General features: G+C 41.1%; 1 protein-coding gene across 2 annotated transcripts in view; it reads right to left on the reverse strand.

Moving 5' to 3' along the window:
- Positions 1-5,303: 5,303 nt before the first annotated feature.
- Positions 5,304-16,528, reverse strand: part of LOC110837101 (growth factor receptor-bound protein 10) — an 84,244-nt gene continuing 73,019 nt past the window's right edge. For both annotated transcript variants that reach the window (XM_022078930.2, XM_087349733.1), the window contains exons 8-12: positions 10,687-10,887; positions 10,256-10,336; positions 9,669-9,937; positions 8,758-8,851; positions 5,304-8,002 (exon numbers count right to left, since the gene is read on the reverse strand). In XM_022078930.2, the coding sequence (XP_021934622.1) occupies positions 7,808-8,002; positions 8,758-8,851; positions 9,669-9,937; positions 10,256-10,336; positions 10,687-10,887 (840 nt within the window). In that variant the 3' untranslated portion in view covers positions 5,304-7,807. The remainder of the gene's footprint in view (positions 8,003-8,757; positions 8,852-9,668; positions 9,938-10,255; positions 10,337-10,686; positions 10,888-16,528) is intronic.

The following is a 16,528-nucleotide window of genomic DNA, read 5'->3' on the forward strand; positions in this document are numbered from 1 at the left end:
GACTTCTCCTTGAGAAGCTAATAGTCGCTCAGCTAATCCTCTCCTTTTGTGGAACTCAAAATTCATTATTATTATCTCCTCAAGACCCAAATATCTGTTCCTATCCTGAGCCACATGTTCCCACCATATTTTCGTAAAAACCATTTTAATATTATCCTCCCATATACGTCTAGGTCTTCCGAGTGGTCCTGTGTTTGTCTTTTTTCGTAACATACTGCTAAATAGTAGTTTACCCACCCCCAATCCAAACCCCAAGATGGCGGACCATGCCTTGTCGGCTGTCCGCGTTGCTTATTTAGGTTTCTCCATCGGAACCCTGGAGACACGCCATACCGTGGTGAAAAAGAACACACTTAATATGAGCGATATTTTAGAAAATAAATTTCGATATGAGATTCGTGTGTATTGGATCGATGGACACAACTCTGTGGACATTCAGTACAAAATTGTGTCGAAATCTGTTCAGTAGTTTTCAACTGGTGGCAATGATGAAGACTAGGCGACTTTCCAGTTGTCGTTTGTCGCGAATTAAGAACGCAAACAATGCGCGTTAACACTATGAATCACTTTATTTGCGACTGGAAATACACCAGCCCAAATAACAGATATGACACCATCATCGTCCCTGAGATACATTTGGAGGCAAAGCTCTGTATGTTCACTTCGGAAACACTCGGACATGTTCGTTCTTTTTCGTATTTCACGTGTTTATGGAACGAGCTAAAGCCAGTTGATATTTGTAACGGTGAAGTGTCGTGTTTTCTTTGAGGTACGGACTGGATCCTTAAATGTTATTTAGACGACTTAATTTTGGGGGGGGGGGGCTAAAATTCCGCTCTATAGTAGCCCCCCCCCCCAAAATTAACGTAAATTATTCCTAACGCCACCCCCAAGGCCAATATCAAAATTCAAAATTAACGCAAAGACCCGAATCAACTCCCCCTCCCCCACCCTATTTCTTACCCCATCCTGTCTCCTAAATCCCTTGTCCTCACTAAACTTATTCATACCAGAAGGACGAGCGGGCGCTGCCTGGGAACCTTCGTAGCCCCAAACCAACTTTATACCCCTCCCCCATTTATAACAGTAGTGCCTATCGCTACTCCCCCCACTTTCTCTCTTCTCTCTCTCTCTATTTAAATTAATCAAAATTTACCACCCCTTAACGCCGTCAAAATTTACATCCCTCCCCTCAGTAGGAACTTCTAAATTATGTATTAAACTTCCAAATTAATAGCCTCAGCTTTCGCTAATACAAAATTTCAAAATTCCGTCTTTTATGCCAATCATCACACTAACGCCTTCACTCTTACTTTATCCTTAACAGATGGGGACGAGGGACTCCATAACTCCCGTATCAGTCAAAATCTATATATTTTTTAAAAAATTATTTATTGACTAAGAAGTTGACAGTATTAAATTCGGAGAAAATTTTCTCACATTTTCAGGAGTTCTGTCTAAAAGCATAAAGATTCAAGTACAGTTTCAGATATTCCATGCAGCGTAATCCTTCTTAAGAAGCTGGTAGTCGCTCAGCTGATCGAGAAATTTGTCTCCGTTTACGTTAACTCGGGAGTTTCATTATCGTGTTCACATTACGTATAAATAACTATCACGTGATAATCGGTTTTCCGGCGATCAGTGCCTGGAAGCTTTCAGACGTAAGCTGTTTCTTTTGTTACGTTAGATCAGCCACGACATTTCCTAACCTTTGTGGTGCCGCGGGCCTCACCTTCAGAATAATATCACGCATTTTTAATTAAATAGAATAGGCTTATAAATTAACTGAAATGCAGATAGAAGCCATGTTTTTGTCATGTTTCTATTCCAGTGTAGAAGGAAAAAATATGATAATGAAAATTTTAAAACTTGCAACACTATAAAAAAAAAGTGAAATTACTCAAATCGCCGACCCCCGGTTGAGAAACACCAGTCTGTAATAAATTATCATTCCGGTTAAATAGTTTGTCTTGTTATCTTTGTAAATGATTTTAACCTCCTTAAGATTCTGCCCCTCGGAGTTCACACTAGTACCTCAGGTTGTTGGAACTCCACCAGGAGTACTTACGACATCAAAGAGACTCATCCAATGACGTGATCATTTTCAATTTAAAACTTCTCAATTCCTCTCACCGTTGTTTGATTTCCAACAATCTTGACTTATATTCCACTAGTTTAAATTACCCGTTGAAATTCAACGGGAAATGGCTTCTTTCTTCCCTTATTATTATTATTATTATTATTACGACGTTTACTTAATTTGTATTAGAAGTACTTCTGAAAGTTGCCTAATGGTGACAAACTGGAAAATATAACGTTTTGCCATCTAGCGCAATTACTAGGAACTTCGGGCCCCTGACAAACGCAACCAAACGTACATAAAACGAAGAGACCTGAAGTTGGTTTCGTACAATTTGATATTACAATCTGTGACTGCTGTTTCATAATTATCTTTGTTTCTACATCTAATGAACTTGCGTAGTTGATGCACGTTCCTTAAATAAAACATAAATATATACTGGAAATATCGACAAGTTTGTAACGGAACCTTGGTAACCTGGCGTTGAAATTTCGACTTTCATAGAAGAAGGAATTTAGAAAATTGTCTCAAATGTTAACCTCACGAAGAAGATTCTGTATTATTGGTATATCCGCTGAATATTTCGCAAAATAAAGTATTATTATCGACTGCAGTCTTCTGGGTTCTTTAACCGCGTGGTCTGGTAGAAGTTTATTGACGTTTCAGAGGTCTCTGCTGCATGCTTTATTACATGATAATGGAGGCTAAGTAGGAGCGATGTTTTTGAAATGTAGTATAGTATTGACGTGACGTTTGTGAGACGGGTAATAACGCTGGCCTCGAGAACAGGTCCTACAGGTGTGGGATGATGTCATCGCGTAGAAATGCTCCTACCTGCACGTAGGTTACCATTACAGAACTTAGCCAGAAGGTAGGACGCTTCTAGTCAGCGACTGTTGTGGCGAGTAGTAATTACGCTTACCCGTTGTTCCCGCGCGTCGTCCTATTCTCTTTCTCTCTTCCTCTAATCTCGTTTCTCTCCTTAATCCCTTCGTCTCCTTTTTATTTATTTATTTAGTGTTCTGTCTGAGGACAGGTCCATATGAACAGGATCCGTCCATCCTTTTCTCGGACTGGGACCTGTTCATATACGTTCTTGGCAGATGATCCAGAAGTGGTTTGCCATTGCCTTCTTCTGTGTGTGAATGGAGTAATTGTTGGGATGCCACGGAGGAAAACTCCGTGTTGCCTAGACCACGGCCTTGCCCAACACAAGTTATAAATTCGGGCACCGCCGGGAATCGAACCCGAGACCCCAGGATTACAAGGCCAGCGTTCTAACCGCTAGACCACCTCATCTTATTATTATTTAGTGTTCTGTCTGACGACAGGTCCATATGAACAGGATCCTTCCATCCTCTTCTCTTCTCGGACTGGGACGGGTTCATATACGTTATATAAGTGGTTTGCCATTGCCTTCTTCTGTGTGTGAATGGAGTAATTGTTGGGATGCCACGGAGGAAAACTCCGTGTTGCCTAGACCACGGCCTTGCCCAACACAAGTTATAAAAATTCGGGCACCGCCGGGAATCGAACCCGAGACCCCAGTATTACAAGGCCAGCGTTCTAACCGCTAGACCACCGTGGCTCTTCGTCTCCTACGAACCATAAATGAGTTACCGGGTTGTTCTGCCGACTGATTTTTCTCTAGCAAACTCAAGACTTTAAATATAATAGACCCTCTACGCGACTCGAACAAATGTTTTACGCTTCAACACCTTTACGATCGACGTTATCGACGTGACTCACCTACAAACCCATTTACTACATAAATTCAGGTGTCCTCTGGCACTGCATTTCACAGCTCGGAATATGAAGATATGTCAGCGGGCAACAGATCTGGGCGGATCTTTGGTGTGACAGGTAAATTAGGATTAAACTGGGTGAAGATATGGCCCACGCTGGACTGTTTCTGGGTCAGACGCAAACTCCTAATAAAATATTTCGTACAAGAGAGTTTTCTCTCTTAGATATTGTCCGCGAGAGGGAGTTGGGGGTAGAATTCTGTGCTACTAGCGGACTGAAAAACACCTGCAGCTTATACAGGCCGGACGTCGTGAGCTAATGTACTGACTGACTGATAGTACAATGTTCTTAGGTAAGGAATACATCACCAGCGCATGCGCGGAACCCACTTTCCCTCCTTCCACACAAGCAACGTTTACTCTCGTGCCTCGCGGACAATAGTCACATATGAATCGAATCCATACTCTCGAACATTGCGTTAAAAACCGTTTTAATATTATCTTGGCATCTGCATCCAACCTCGGTTTGATCATCTTAACGATTTTGCCCACTTCACTAATTTCATCATCCGTTGTTACTCAAATGTACGATTTTGAGGTCATGCAGAATGGCACAACCTCGAAATCAAATTTAATCGAAATCTGTCACGTGGTTCTCGGGGTTTAATCGATTGGACGGGCGTGCGTGTGGCCACGAATATGGGGAGAACAAAAAAGTTCCGGGTCAGGTCTAGAGGACATTGGGTCACTCAAGGAGTGGAGAGTGGGAGAAACTGGTTTGATCCCTGGCTGAGGTTTCTGACAAAGGTGCAACATTGAACTAATACATAATTCAGATACACTTTCCTTTGTCTATGAGTTAAAAAACCATGCTTTGGTCATCACGTGGGAACGTAAAACCAAAGTCAGTCTCAATGGAACCACAGATTAAGTTTTATACAGGGTGATATTAAAATCATGCAACCCGTTCCTGGCGCATGTTCTGCTTGTTAAAAATAGCGAATCGGGAAAAGAAAAGACAAGTTACGTTAAGTGTCCACTGTGTTTACTGACGCACGCAGTCACCCAATGAAAATCTCTTGTTTCGCTGAAATGTTTCGGCAGGCGAATTTTCTTTTGAGGCACGATATAATCGAGTAAGGTAACTCAACTCTTTGTGGAAAGTTAAGTAAGATCAAGATGCCAGTTCAAAAATGAACGCTCATTACACTTGCGCGAAAAATACTTGATTGTACTTCAAATGTTGAAAGACAATTGCGAGCAGGTTACAACATGGGTTCTTGTACAGTCACAGCAATATTTTGTCTCTTAATCCACTTAAATTTTACTGAATTTCAAATCATCAACTTTTTTAAATCACCCTGTATTTTCACAGGAAAGCTTCTGGGATTTTGCGTGTCTTAACCAGCGTACGAACGCAAATGTCTAAGATCACGTACGACATAGTAGAATTTTCACGTAATGCAGGAGACAAACGATACATAACATAAGTTTTATTATAACCTGAATATAAATTTATAGTTTACTGAGTTACATTCTTATATCTTAACACATAGAATTACAAAAAAAAGAATAATATTTTAGGCATGAATTAAGTTCAAAGCTCATCCTTTGAACAAATCAACGCACTGTGGGTGTTCAGAGCGCGTGTACGTAGTGTTTCTGGAATACTAGTGAGGACGAGAAACTTTTACAATAAAGACACAAAAAAATGTTACACAAACTTCTCTGATACCACACAGCGGTGTTTCGTCTTAAACTCTGCTCACTTAAATGTCACTTAATTCTTTATATAAAACTGATAACAGCAGCTCTCAACCCCAACAAACTTGATATTAATACGTAATCAAAATGTCTTCTCACTCCAGTTCCATCGCTTATTACACGTAAATTTTTATATTTTGGTACCATCGGATCGGAGGCGACCCTCTCTTTTAACTTGAAATTTGTTTCTGCAAACTTGCCTTCTCAAATTTCCACCCCCCCCCCCCAAAAAAAAAAAAAAATTACTTCACGTTAAATTTGTTCATGTTTGTCAATGTTGAGTATTTTATTTAAAATTACACAGAAAATGTTCACTTATTGAAAGTGGTTACATTTCTACGTTTAAATTAAAAATTGACATAAAAACAATCGAGAAAAGACGACAAAGACGTTTTTAATAAGTTCACGGTTGTTCGGAAAATTTTACGTAACCGACGTGTAAATTTATTTATAAATTTCACATTTCAAATCTGATGACCCATCAAAGATTCTGAGTCACACCAAAATTTATTCCAATCTAATAACCCAAAGTTCATAAATTCATCCACGAACTTTCAAGAGTGAAATTTTTTTAAATTTTTTTTTCTTAAAAAAATTGTTCGTCTGAGAAGAAAACATTCAGTTCTACTTACGATCAAAATGTGATGATTTTTTCGGAGCTTTTCAGAAAACCCAGTCCACAAATACACAACACAATTATTTTCCCCTCCTTTCTAGTTCAATTCGCGACTTAAAAATACAAAATAATTAACAAAAGCTAATTATAATATAATTATAAATATTTATCAATAACATCAACAAAGTATATGTTTAATGATGAATTATTATTATTAAAAGTAAAATTAAATTAATGGATATAATAAATTAAAAATCACAGTACAAACCAAATTACAAACTTAAAAAATATTGTCTAAATTATACGTTAACATTTTCTGTGTCTTTGTCATTTCACTGATCCCCCAAAATCGCTTTTCCTCCCTGAGGAATTCTAGTTTTCAAAATCAGTCCAGGATTTGAAGATCACACACCGACGATAAATTTACGTAAATGCCTCGTGCATACAAATTATTATCACCCTATAGCAACCATCCCTTCGTAACTATTATCGGATAAACGATCAACGCCAAGGTTCCTTACTTAATAATTCCTCTCCTTATAAACAAAATCTTTCCTGAATTTAACGCAACTTTACGAATAAATTTCAATTTAAAAAACTACGATCCGTTTATAGACGTCGCTGGGTTACAAGCGTTTATCATTACAAGTGATCCGCCATTTTGAAATTACGTAACGATAATTTTTTTATAAACATCGACGTCGACTTCCGGTTAAGACACGAGGCATTTTTGCATACGTGAAAAGTACACGTATTTATATTAATATCAATGTAATGATCTTCATTTAAAGCAGATTAATTCATTTACGTACAATATTTAACCATCTCCTGGCGAATTTGAATGTCAGCGTTCAGAAAACACAGTAAAACGACACGGAACACGTCTCTAACAGAAGAAAGTGAGATCAACACAAAGTCCTTAACTTTACGAGCAGAATAAATCTTAAAATATCCAAACCCCTTCACACCCCACCAGAGGTTTTACTGTAAATTTCTTCGTATTTCAAAGTCGATTCTAATTCACGTGTGATGCGTTAACGAATTTTTATTTTTAAAAACAAAATACTGGATAAAATAAGATATTTATATAAAAAGTACTCTCATATGACAAGAGACAAGAGTTTTGCATTAGACCTTAATTCAACAGTTGATACTACAAGCCGCGATGTTTCAAAGCACTTAACACTAGAATCAACTCGTTAATCGTACGACGTAACAAACACCACGGCCAACAGGTAGTTGATACAGCTTTTAAAACAAGGAACGTGAGGTTGAGAACCACTGCTCTAAAAAAAAAAAAAGTTCTCCAATGAATCACAAAATGGCGTCGTGTAACCACGCGAGAAGTCCAACTTACGTAAATGAAATGTTGATATATGAGAGTGGAAAACGTCAGGTCACAAGAGTAACTATGAGATTCTTTATGAAAAAATTGACCTCAGCCTTATGAACTCTTTGTTCTTATTAAGAAAATAAAAAGTTTAATATGTATACGGACCCTGTACGAAAGTTTTATAATACTGTCTTGAGTATGACAATAGAATGACGCATTGCGGCCATCTTGATTGTCTCGCAGCGCATAGAGACGAGTTATCGGCGGCGTCAGAAACTTGCTGGTATGATTTGCTTCTCTGCGTACAGAGGGCCGGTGGGATTCTGAACGACGTAGTGCGTGAGTCGTGTGGGAAGACACCCCGCGTTCAGCTGATAGAACTCGACCAGCTGGAGCAGGTCGTAGAACTTGGTAACTCCGCTGTCCAGAGAATAACACACGGAATCGCGTAGTGGATCCAACACCTGTACATCGTAATGATATAATTCTGATTTTATTACATTTTATTTATTCAAATTAAAAATACGAAAATAATTCTGTAATTAAGATTTGAGGTTTTGCGCGGTGGCGAGTCTGAAGATGGCTGTCTAAGTTTACTGACGTTTCAGAGGTCCTTGCTCTCTCCATCAGGGCCTTTAGCCCCCCCCCCCCACCCCCCGCGAAAAAAACATGTTTAAGATCACACTCAATTTAAGCTGCTATACTGTTTTTTTTTGAAATGTTATTGGACTGATAAAAATCAAGATGGCTGTGATGGACAGGACACGTATAAAATTTAATTAAAAATTCTGAAGGGAAAGGATCAAATACAATTCAAGTCACACTTGGCTTTTGAATGATTTTTGTTATTCAGTGACAAAAGATTCTTTCAGAGTGACTTCGATATGTGCATTCCTCATTTGTTTCCATTTTATTTCCCCACGCGCATGCGCGGGTGCGCGCGCACATCCCCCTCTACTCGTAGCTTATGACGGGTAACATGGCAACTTGACAGCAGCTCGGATAGAGCAGTCGACGTAAGATTTTCTTCTAAACGTTTAACTGAACGCAATGCAAATATCCATGTTACGTTCTACATAAATACCTCAAATGGTGAGATTCTGTAAACATGATAATGAAAATGTGAGTTCCATAAAAGAACGGGATCTAATTGAAGCATTACGAACTTTCAAGAACGACCGTGGATTCAGAAAGTCGAATGACTTGAACGTATACTTACGGGCTGTATCTGTGAGTGCAGAACTTTCCCACTGCACTTAAAAGTCAGCACAAATGACCCGGGACTGCTGTAGCTATCTCGCACAAGGAAAACACTGCAGAACAAACGAAAATGGCACTCAATGTCCGGTCTTGTTCAATTCTAGATTTTTAATACGAAACATTTCAGTCTTGTACGCCATCTCCTTTACAGGAGGTTGGCGACATATTAAGAACACGATCCTTCCATCCTTTTCTCGGACTGGGACCTGTTCAGATACAGAAGTGGTTTGCCATTGCCTTCTTCATGGAGTAATTGTTGGGATGCCACGGAGAAACCGGAGAAGCCCCGGAGGAAACCTCCGTGTTGCCTAGACCAGTGATATTCAACCTGGGGTACGCGAAGACATCTTAGGGGGTACGTGAAATTTAAAAAAAAAATTATTTTATGATAAACACTGAATAATCAGTAATTTAATTTATTTTAGATGTAGATTATATACTACGTATAACTTGAATTATACACCAACAAATTTGGGGGGTACAAAGTTGAAGAGAAATTATATCTGGGGGTACGCGAAGACATCTTAGGGGGTACGTGAAATTTAAAAAATATATATATTATTTAATGATAAACACTGAATAATCAGTAATGTAATTTATTTAATTTATTTTAGATGTAGATTATATACTATGTATAACTTGAATTATACACCAACAACTTTGGGGGTACAAAGTTGAAGAGAAATTATATCTGGGGGTACGAGAACAAAAAAAGGTTGAATACCACTGGCCTAGACCACGGCCTTGCCCAACACAAGTTATAAATTCGGGCACCGCCGGGAATCGAACCCGAGACCCCCAGGATTACAAGGCCAGCAATTCCCATCTCTCTGAGATTACGTGCGTGAACGTAACATTTCAAATACTGACCCATCCACAGTGCCGTGTCTGCCGATGAGCTGTGTCGCCTGGTCCCGCGTCATGCCGCTGTGGAACCAAGGCTGTGTGATGTGTATACCAGACTTGAGACCCCCCGCACCCGACACCCTCAGCAGACTGGGGCCGCGCGTAGACGGTCGCCAGCGCCTCTTCCACGAGTAACCCTCTGCCACGGCGATGGCCTTCGCTTCCTGAGGGTCCTCCACGATACGACCGACACTCCCCGTGAAGTCCATGGCCACGCGGGATCGGACACTTTCCTGCATCGCACACAAATACCGAGTGAGTACGATGTTGATTTCCTTACGCGATTAATTATTACTGATTCATCCATGCGATCAAACTTGTCGGATGTTTATCCTCGATCTGAATCCTGCATGAGTGTGTAAAATATCGCGTACTTATATTTTTTTATTGTATTTTGTCCGCGGAGCTTGGATCCGCCACTGACAGCGAAATTCTTAGCCCAGAAGGCAACTACAGAAGGAGGAACCATGAATGCTCCTTGTATTTAATTCTGAATAATGCACAATGAACTTGAAACGCACGTGACTTCTGACAAGTTACGTAATACTTACACTGGGCACAGAACACGTGATACTTTCCATCTGCTGCTTGTTCTTAAAGGCTCGGTAGTTTTCCCGAAGCTGCTTACCATACTGCAAGAAGGAGACATGCATTAACCTCCAAGAGGAACTGAAACCTCTTAATTCACTTCACACGTGCACTTCATTAAGCTCAGATTGAAAGAAAAGTATTTCAAAACCCAAAGTGTCAATTCTCCTAATTAAAGGTGTGTTTTTTTTCTTTTAAATGTTTTAATTAGTACCTAGGACAAACCTCGACAGTTCTGCCATTTAAACAAAGGCATTTCAGTATTGCCAACTTTTAAAATCACCTTCATAGTTATTGGTGTCAGCCTTCTCTAAAAGTTCGGGCATCAGATTCCGGCTAATGAAAGAACAAATCCCCTACAAATATGCAACCAACAGTCCACCCACTGTCTCACCTTGGCGAGCCTCATCGCGGTGAGCCAACAGGTTCTCACGCGCTCAGACTCGCAGGCTAAGCAGTGCAGAGCTTCACGTTCGCCTGTGAGACAGAGGCCAAACTCTGTCGGCGCGCGAAACTGTTTCCGGGCGTTCAGAGGGACGTACACGTTGCAGTCGGATAGTCGCACCAACACCTGCAGGTCTGACGCATCACCCACCTGAAATCGGAGAAACTGAGGTTAAACACGACGGAACAGCGACTGGCATAGTCGATTGTGCAGTCAGCCCACGAAACAAAGGAACACTTGAGCTACAAATTAAACTCGTATCAACGAAGTCGGAGTTTATCTGCGTGCACATTTTACCCACAAGATGAGCTAATTGTTGAACCGCCGCCATGATTAGGCGAATATTAGCTTGGCATGCGAAATTTATGATATGTGTTGGTAGTCCTGGAATTTTCAAGGGGAAGGCTAGGAGCGAGTCTCGGACTGAACGCCCAAACAAAAGAAATGCGCTGACCGTGCCACACAGACTAGGCTCGGCCGCCAGCTCCGCTAGCTTCTCCACCGGCCAGAAACAACTGCGCTGACCATACGAGCCGCTTCGAGGTCCGTGGCGGTGTCGAACAGCTTGTTTTCATTCATGACCTATAAAACGAGAGGCGTGCGAGCAACCCCCGTAATGCTCGCGCGATAAATTATTTCTCGCTACCGCAGTCATGCGACGGTTTGTGTAACACGGTCTTGTATCCTAGCAACGTGTGCCACGCGCTGTACTCGACATTCTTCGCAGCTGTCGATTGTTATCGATAAAGCATGAGGATTTCAGTATCGATATAATTGTATAGTGGTCTGTTTTTGGTTTATTATTTAACCCAAGTCACAGATGAGGTTTTTATTAGCTTCAAACTGTTTTCATTCGTAGAGGACATCTTGAAAGTCGTATCTGAGAGGTTATGCAGAACATTTTCTAGAACTTCCGATGTTTCATTATTGAAATTCGATATTGGACGTAAGTAAATCGTCAGTTCTCTAGATTTGTGCCACAGAATTTGAAAACCTCCGGGTTCAGATTTCATTGGCTGATTGTACAATGTTTTTTAGACTCTGCATGACACCCACGTGTGATTGATGAATTTCTTTCTCATAAAGTCAATAAATATTTCATCGCACGTCGTACTGAGAAATTTCTTTTGTCTGGGTTTCTGAATGAACCCTGCTGTGAGCAGACTATGTTCGTAAAACTTCGTAGCAATAAAATGATGCTAATAGAGACATTTATATTTAGAAAGTCTTTTATAAGGCCAACCATTTGATACGTGCGTGACTGATCGAGGCATATTAAATGAGAGTCGAAACAACTTCCTTCAGAAATAGCAACTCTATCCTTAAAAAGAAAACTTTCTGCAAAATTTTATCCAATTGAAGTTTTCGCTTTCAAATTATTAATAAATATTAGCTCTAAAGAAAATATGATAGGCTATACTTTACAGGGACTTTGTTCAGAAAGAATCTATCGGAAGTATAAAACCTCTGGACCGATTTCAGGAGATGAAATGAGGTTTTAAAAATACTGTAACCTCGTGGACGTCAGGGGCGGAGCGTGGGATAAGTGAGGATTTGCATACGACAATTTAGTCTGAAAAATACAAAAAAAAACATTTGGAAGACCTGGACGTAGATGGGAGAATATTAAAATGAACCTTAAAGAATCAGAGGGAGTGGATTGGATTCATCTGCCGTAGGATAGGGACCAGAGGCTTTTATAAATACGGTCATAAATTTTCTTTTTTTCATATATGCTGTCAAGATGAGTAACTATCAGCTTCTATGGCACAGTACATACCGACTATTTAAAAAAAGATAACATATTTTCAAACTTCATGTTTTAACAATTTATTAATGTTAATACGTTAAAAACGTAATTGTATTTATTCCTTTTTTTAAAAAAAAACGTTCTGACTTTTAAAACAGATTCTCTAAATTCTTAATTCTCGTTCAAACCAGATAGACCCCGGTTAATCCGCGCACAGATAATCGGGAGTCCACTGAAGTAGACACATGTGTCATGGATTTGATTACACTCCAAATGAAATCAAACATTACAGATGTCCGACCGCAAGTTCAGACCCAACTCTCGGGCCGTTTTACTTTGAACAGCGGAGCTCAGTAGCGCCTGCGAGGCACGCTCTCCCGGCCTACACCAGAACCGGAGAAGTTGCCGATGAGGCCAGGCGTGTCCTTGGCTGTTCTACCCCACCTAATTGAAGTCGAATTGCCTGGTGGGTCCGTTAATACAGCGGGAAACACTACCAAGAGCAAATTTTCACTAGTGCCTGCCTGATCACGCCTTGAAAGCGTATGGGGGGCCTGGCGATAAAACTAGACCCATTCTCTATCTCTGTACTCAACAGAGGTGTGAGTGATCAGTTTCACGTTCTGGCCGCTTTACTCCCACTATCCAATGGAAGAGTGTTTGGGTGTACCCGAGAACCGATCTCGACGCTATGGAACGAAACGAACAAGCATCCCAGCCGGAAATCGATCACGGATCATTAAATTTGTAATTACAGAATTCAGTGTTTGTGCGAGTCCGAATAAATTTTCAATTATGAAGACGCTGTCTTCTGAGACGTTGCACCGTGTACTCTGGTAGGTATTTCTTTCACAAATTAACCGCTGTATTCCGTCTGAATTCAGATTCGTCAACGCACGAGCGTTTACACGTCCTCCACTTACGCCTTTGTTACGTGAAGACACGGAATTCGTGTTCTTTATGAGCTGTCAGTAGCCATGTTTATTTTTCCCCCTCACCCAAGTTACACAAAAACTGTGTTTAAAACAATTCTGAGTCGTTAACTAAACAAATGCCAGATACCGAGAACGCAGAACTTCCGGTTAACCTGGTTTCGACTCCGTGCTATACTTGGGGGTCCCGACTGCAAGTATCTGACGAAGTGTGCATCCTGATGTTCCGCGCTTTCACCGGAATTCTGCTTGAATCACCGAGATAAACGGAGGCCCGCCGTGCGTTCATCGGAGTGAACGCTGGCCGATCTCCCGAACGTCGGGACGGAGACAGGAACTCGCGAGACAAGAGATGGGAGAATAATATTAATTGACTTCCTAGAAACGTCGTGGTGTTATCTCTGAATAGGGACCAGTGTGGGTCACGGAACAGGCCTGAATGGAGTAGAAAATTCGGATATTAGAATCTACAGCCTTTTCCAACTCTACAGCATGTCCCAAAAAGATGTATACACTAACTAACTAACTAGATGGCTTACCGAACCCGAAGGTTCATCACCGAATTAACCAAAGCCCTCCACCGGTCCCTGTCCTGGGCCAACAAAATCCAGTCTCCTTCGACTCCTATCTCCCATAGATCCCGCCTGAGATTATCCTCCCATCTACGTCTAGGTCTCCCCAGCGGTCTCTTCCCTTCAGGTTTCCCAACCACCTCTTGTCCCATCCATGCGCGCTACATGCCCAGCCCATCTCACTCTTCTCGACTTAATCACCCTCACAATACTGGGGGAGCAGTACAGATTTTTAAGCTCGTCATTGTGCAGTTTTCTCCACGCCCCATCATCTTCCCTCTTAGGCCCAAATATCCTCCTCAACACCCGATTCTCAAACACCTGCAATCTGTGTTCCTCCCTCTGAGTGAGAGACCATGTTTCGCACCCATACAAAACAACAGGCAAGATTATTGTTTTGTATACTTTAATTTTCAGGTTCTTAGAAATCAGACGGGAAGACAAAATATTTTGAACTCAGAAGTAGCAAGCATTTCCGGAATTTAGTCTCCTCCAAACTTCCTCACGAGTATCATTTTGATTTGTTATTGTTGTTCCCAAATATTTGAACTTTGTAACCCTTTCAAAGGACTTATTAGCCACCCTAAGATAATTTTGCCCGCCTGTCTTCTGATGACGAGATTACACACATTCAATAAACTAAACCATTGACACTTGGTGAATCAGCTAATCTAGTGTAGGTTTTTCAAAATGATTGCCGTCCACAATGGTCACTAAAATCACATCCGCGGAGCCATCGGCTCGAGTCCCGGTGAAAATGGTGGGTTTAGGGATACTTTTTCCTACGATATTAATCGATACGCTTATGGAAATATTTCGGTACGAATTGATTTTTTCACGGCGAGGTGTGGTCTGGGTTGTATGGTAGAAGTTTACCAACGTTTCAGAGGTCTTTGCTGCCTCCATCATCAGGGCGATCGTCCTGATGATTGAGGCGACAACCGAGACGACAGCCATCTTCAAGCTTTCGGTATCTTGTATTTCATTCCCCCCCCCCCTCCCCCCACAACTTCCGGGCTGCTGGCTAGAAGTCAGCCCCGCATCCGGAAGTTTCTGCGACCGGCTAACTCGATCAAGGTTTTCCGTGGTTTTCCTCGATCCTAGACCAAATGCTGAGTTGGTAACCAAATTCCACGTTGCACTGCATTCCTCTCATACAGCCCTCCCAATGTTAAAACATAAAAATTCTGACCTAAAGTAGCCCTCTCCAGAGTTGAACACAGAATTTTCACAAATATCGCTCTTCTACGTGGCATCGAATGAATGGCTGGAGTTCCCCGGGAGTTTCCGAGGTAACCCACGGGCAAATCGTAATGAACCGCGCGATGCCCCGTACGTAAGAGACCATTCGAGATTTCCATTTCGCTTAAGGCTTTGACCGGGATGTTAAATCTTATGTGGTACCGCCTGATTCGACTTCTAATGGTTAAGTGAAGTGTTTTCTTCGCGGTACGGTCTGGATTCGTAAATATTATGAAGACGAGCTTCGGCTTCAAAGGGTTAACCAGCTGATTTTCGTAATGGTGAGGTGTAGTGTTTTCTTCGCGGTACGGACTGAATTCATAAATAATATTCAGACGATCTTCGGCTTCAAAGGGTTAAACACGATCCTCGGCAGTCGTCACGGTAATGCGTTGCCCTTACCAGGCATTCTAAAGGTCAAGGTACAAGGACTTAAAAAAGCCCACAAAATTGGCAGCGGGGCTCCCATTATAACCGTGATGTGACAAGCCACGTGCACATGACCTCGTTTGAAACACAACAGGCCCGCTTAGATTAACAAAGAAGTGCTTGGGCGTGGGGGAACCAATTAGTCACACGAGATATTTCTGACTACACCGGAACATAAGGCTCTTTAAATACGACTCTCTGAAAATCCTCGACTTTTGTTCCCAGTTCTGAGATCACAAAATATGATAGATACTGGCGAGATCAATTTCCAAACCGGTTCATGAATGTTTTTAGAAAAGACATTTCGATGTAATTTGATTCGACGATCACAAGCTTAATAAACAATGTTACTTGCCAGAACAACGCACAAATCACGTATTTGGCAGACGAGTGTCTATCTTAAACATATAATCAATACAGGTAGCCCTCGATTTACGCCGGGGCTGCATTCCTGGACGAACCGGCGTAAATTGAAAACTCTTTTATAATGTAAATCAATGAGAAGTCAATGACGTACGTTCCCAGCACCAAAACATTGACGAGTAAAGCTCTGGAATAACGTAAATAAAATAAAGGGAATTTAAAAAATATATTTTATACACTTACAATCGACGATGGCGTGACGAAGTCCCTGGTTGAGGATCGTCGTGTTTTTAAAGAAGGCATGTCGTGATTTCTTCTTTCTTTCTTTCTTTAAAAATTTCACTTCTCTTCGCTGTAGCACAAGAGCGAACTCGCATATTCAAAAGTTTACATTTCACAAACAGCTTTTATCGATTCATCGATCTCATTGGAGCAAATTCGCGTTGACGAAACTTACGTAATTGCAGAGATGACTGTATTTATAATTTTTATTCAAAATCAGC

The sequence above is a fragment of the Zootermopsis nevadensis genome, unplaced genomic scaffold (genome assembly GCF_977971745.1).
Source record: "Zootermopsis nevadensis isolate Lab colony 2312 unplaced genomic scaffold, Znev_1.0 Znev_ptg000016l, whole genome shotgun sequence".
Lineage (NCBI taxonomy): Eukaryota > Metazoa > Arthropoda > Insecta > Blattodea > Termopsidae > Zootermopsis > Zootermopsis nevadensis.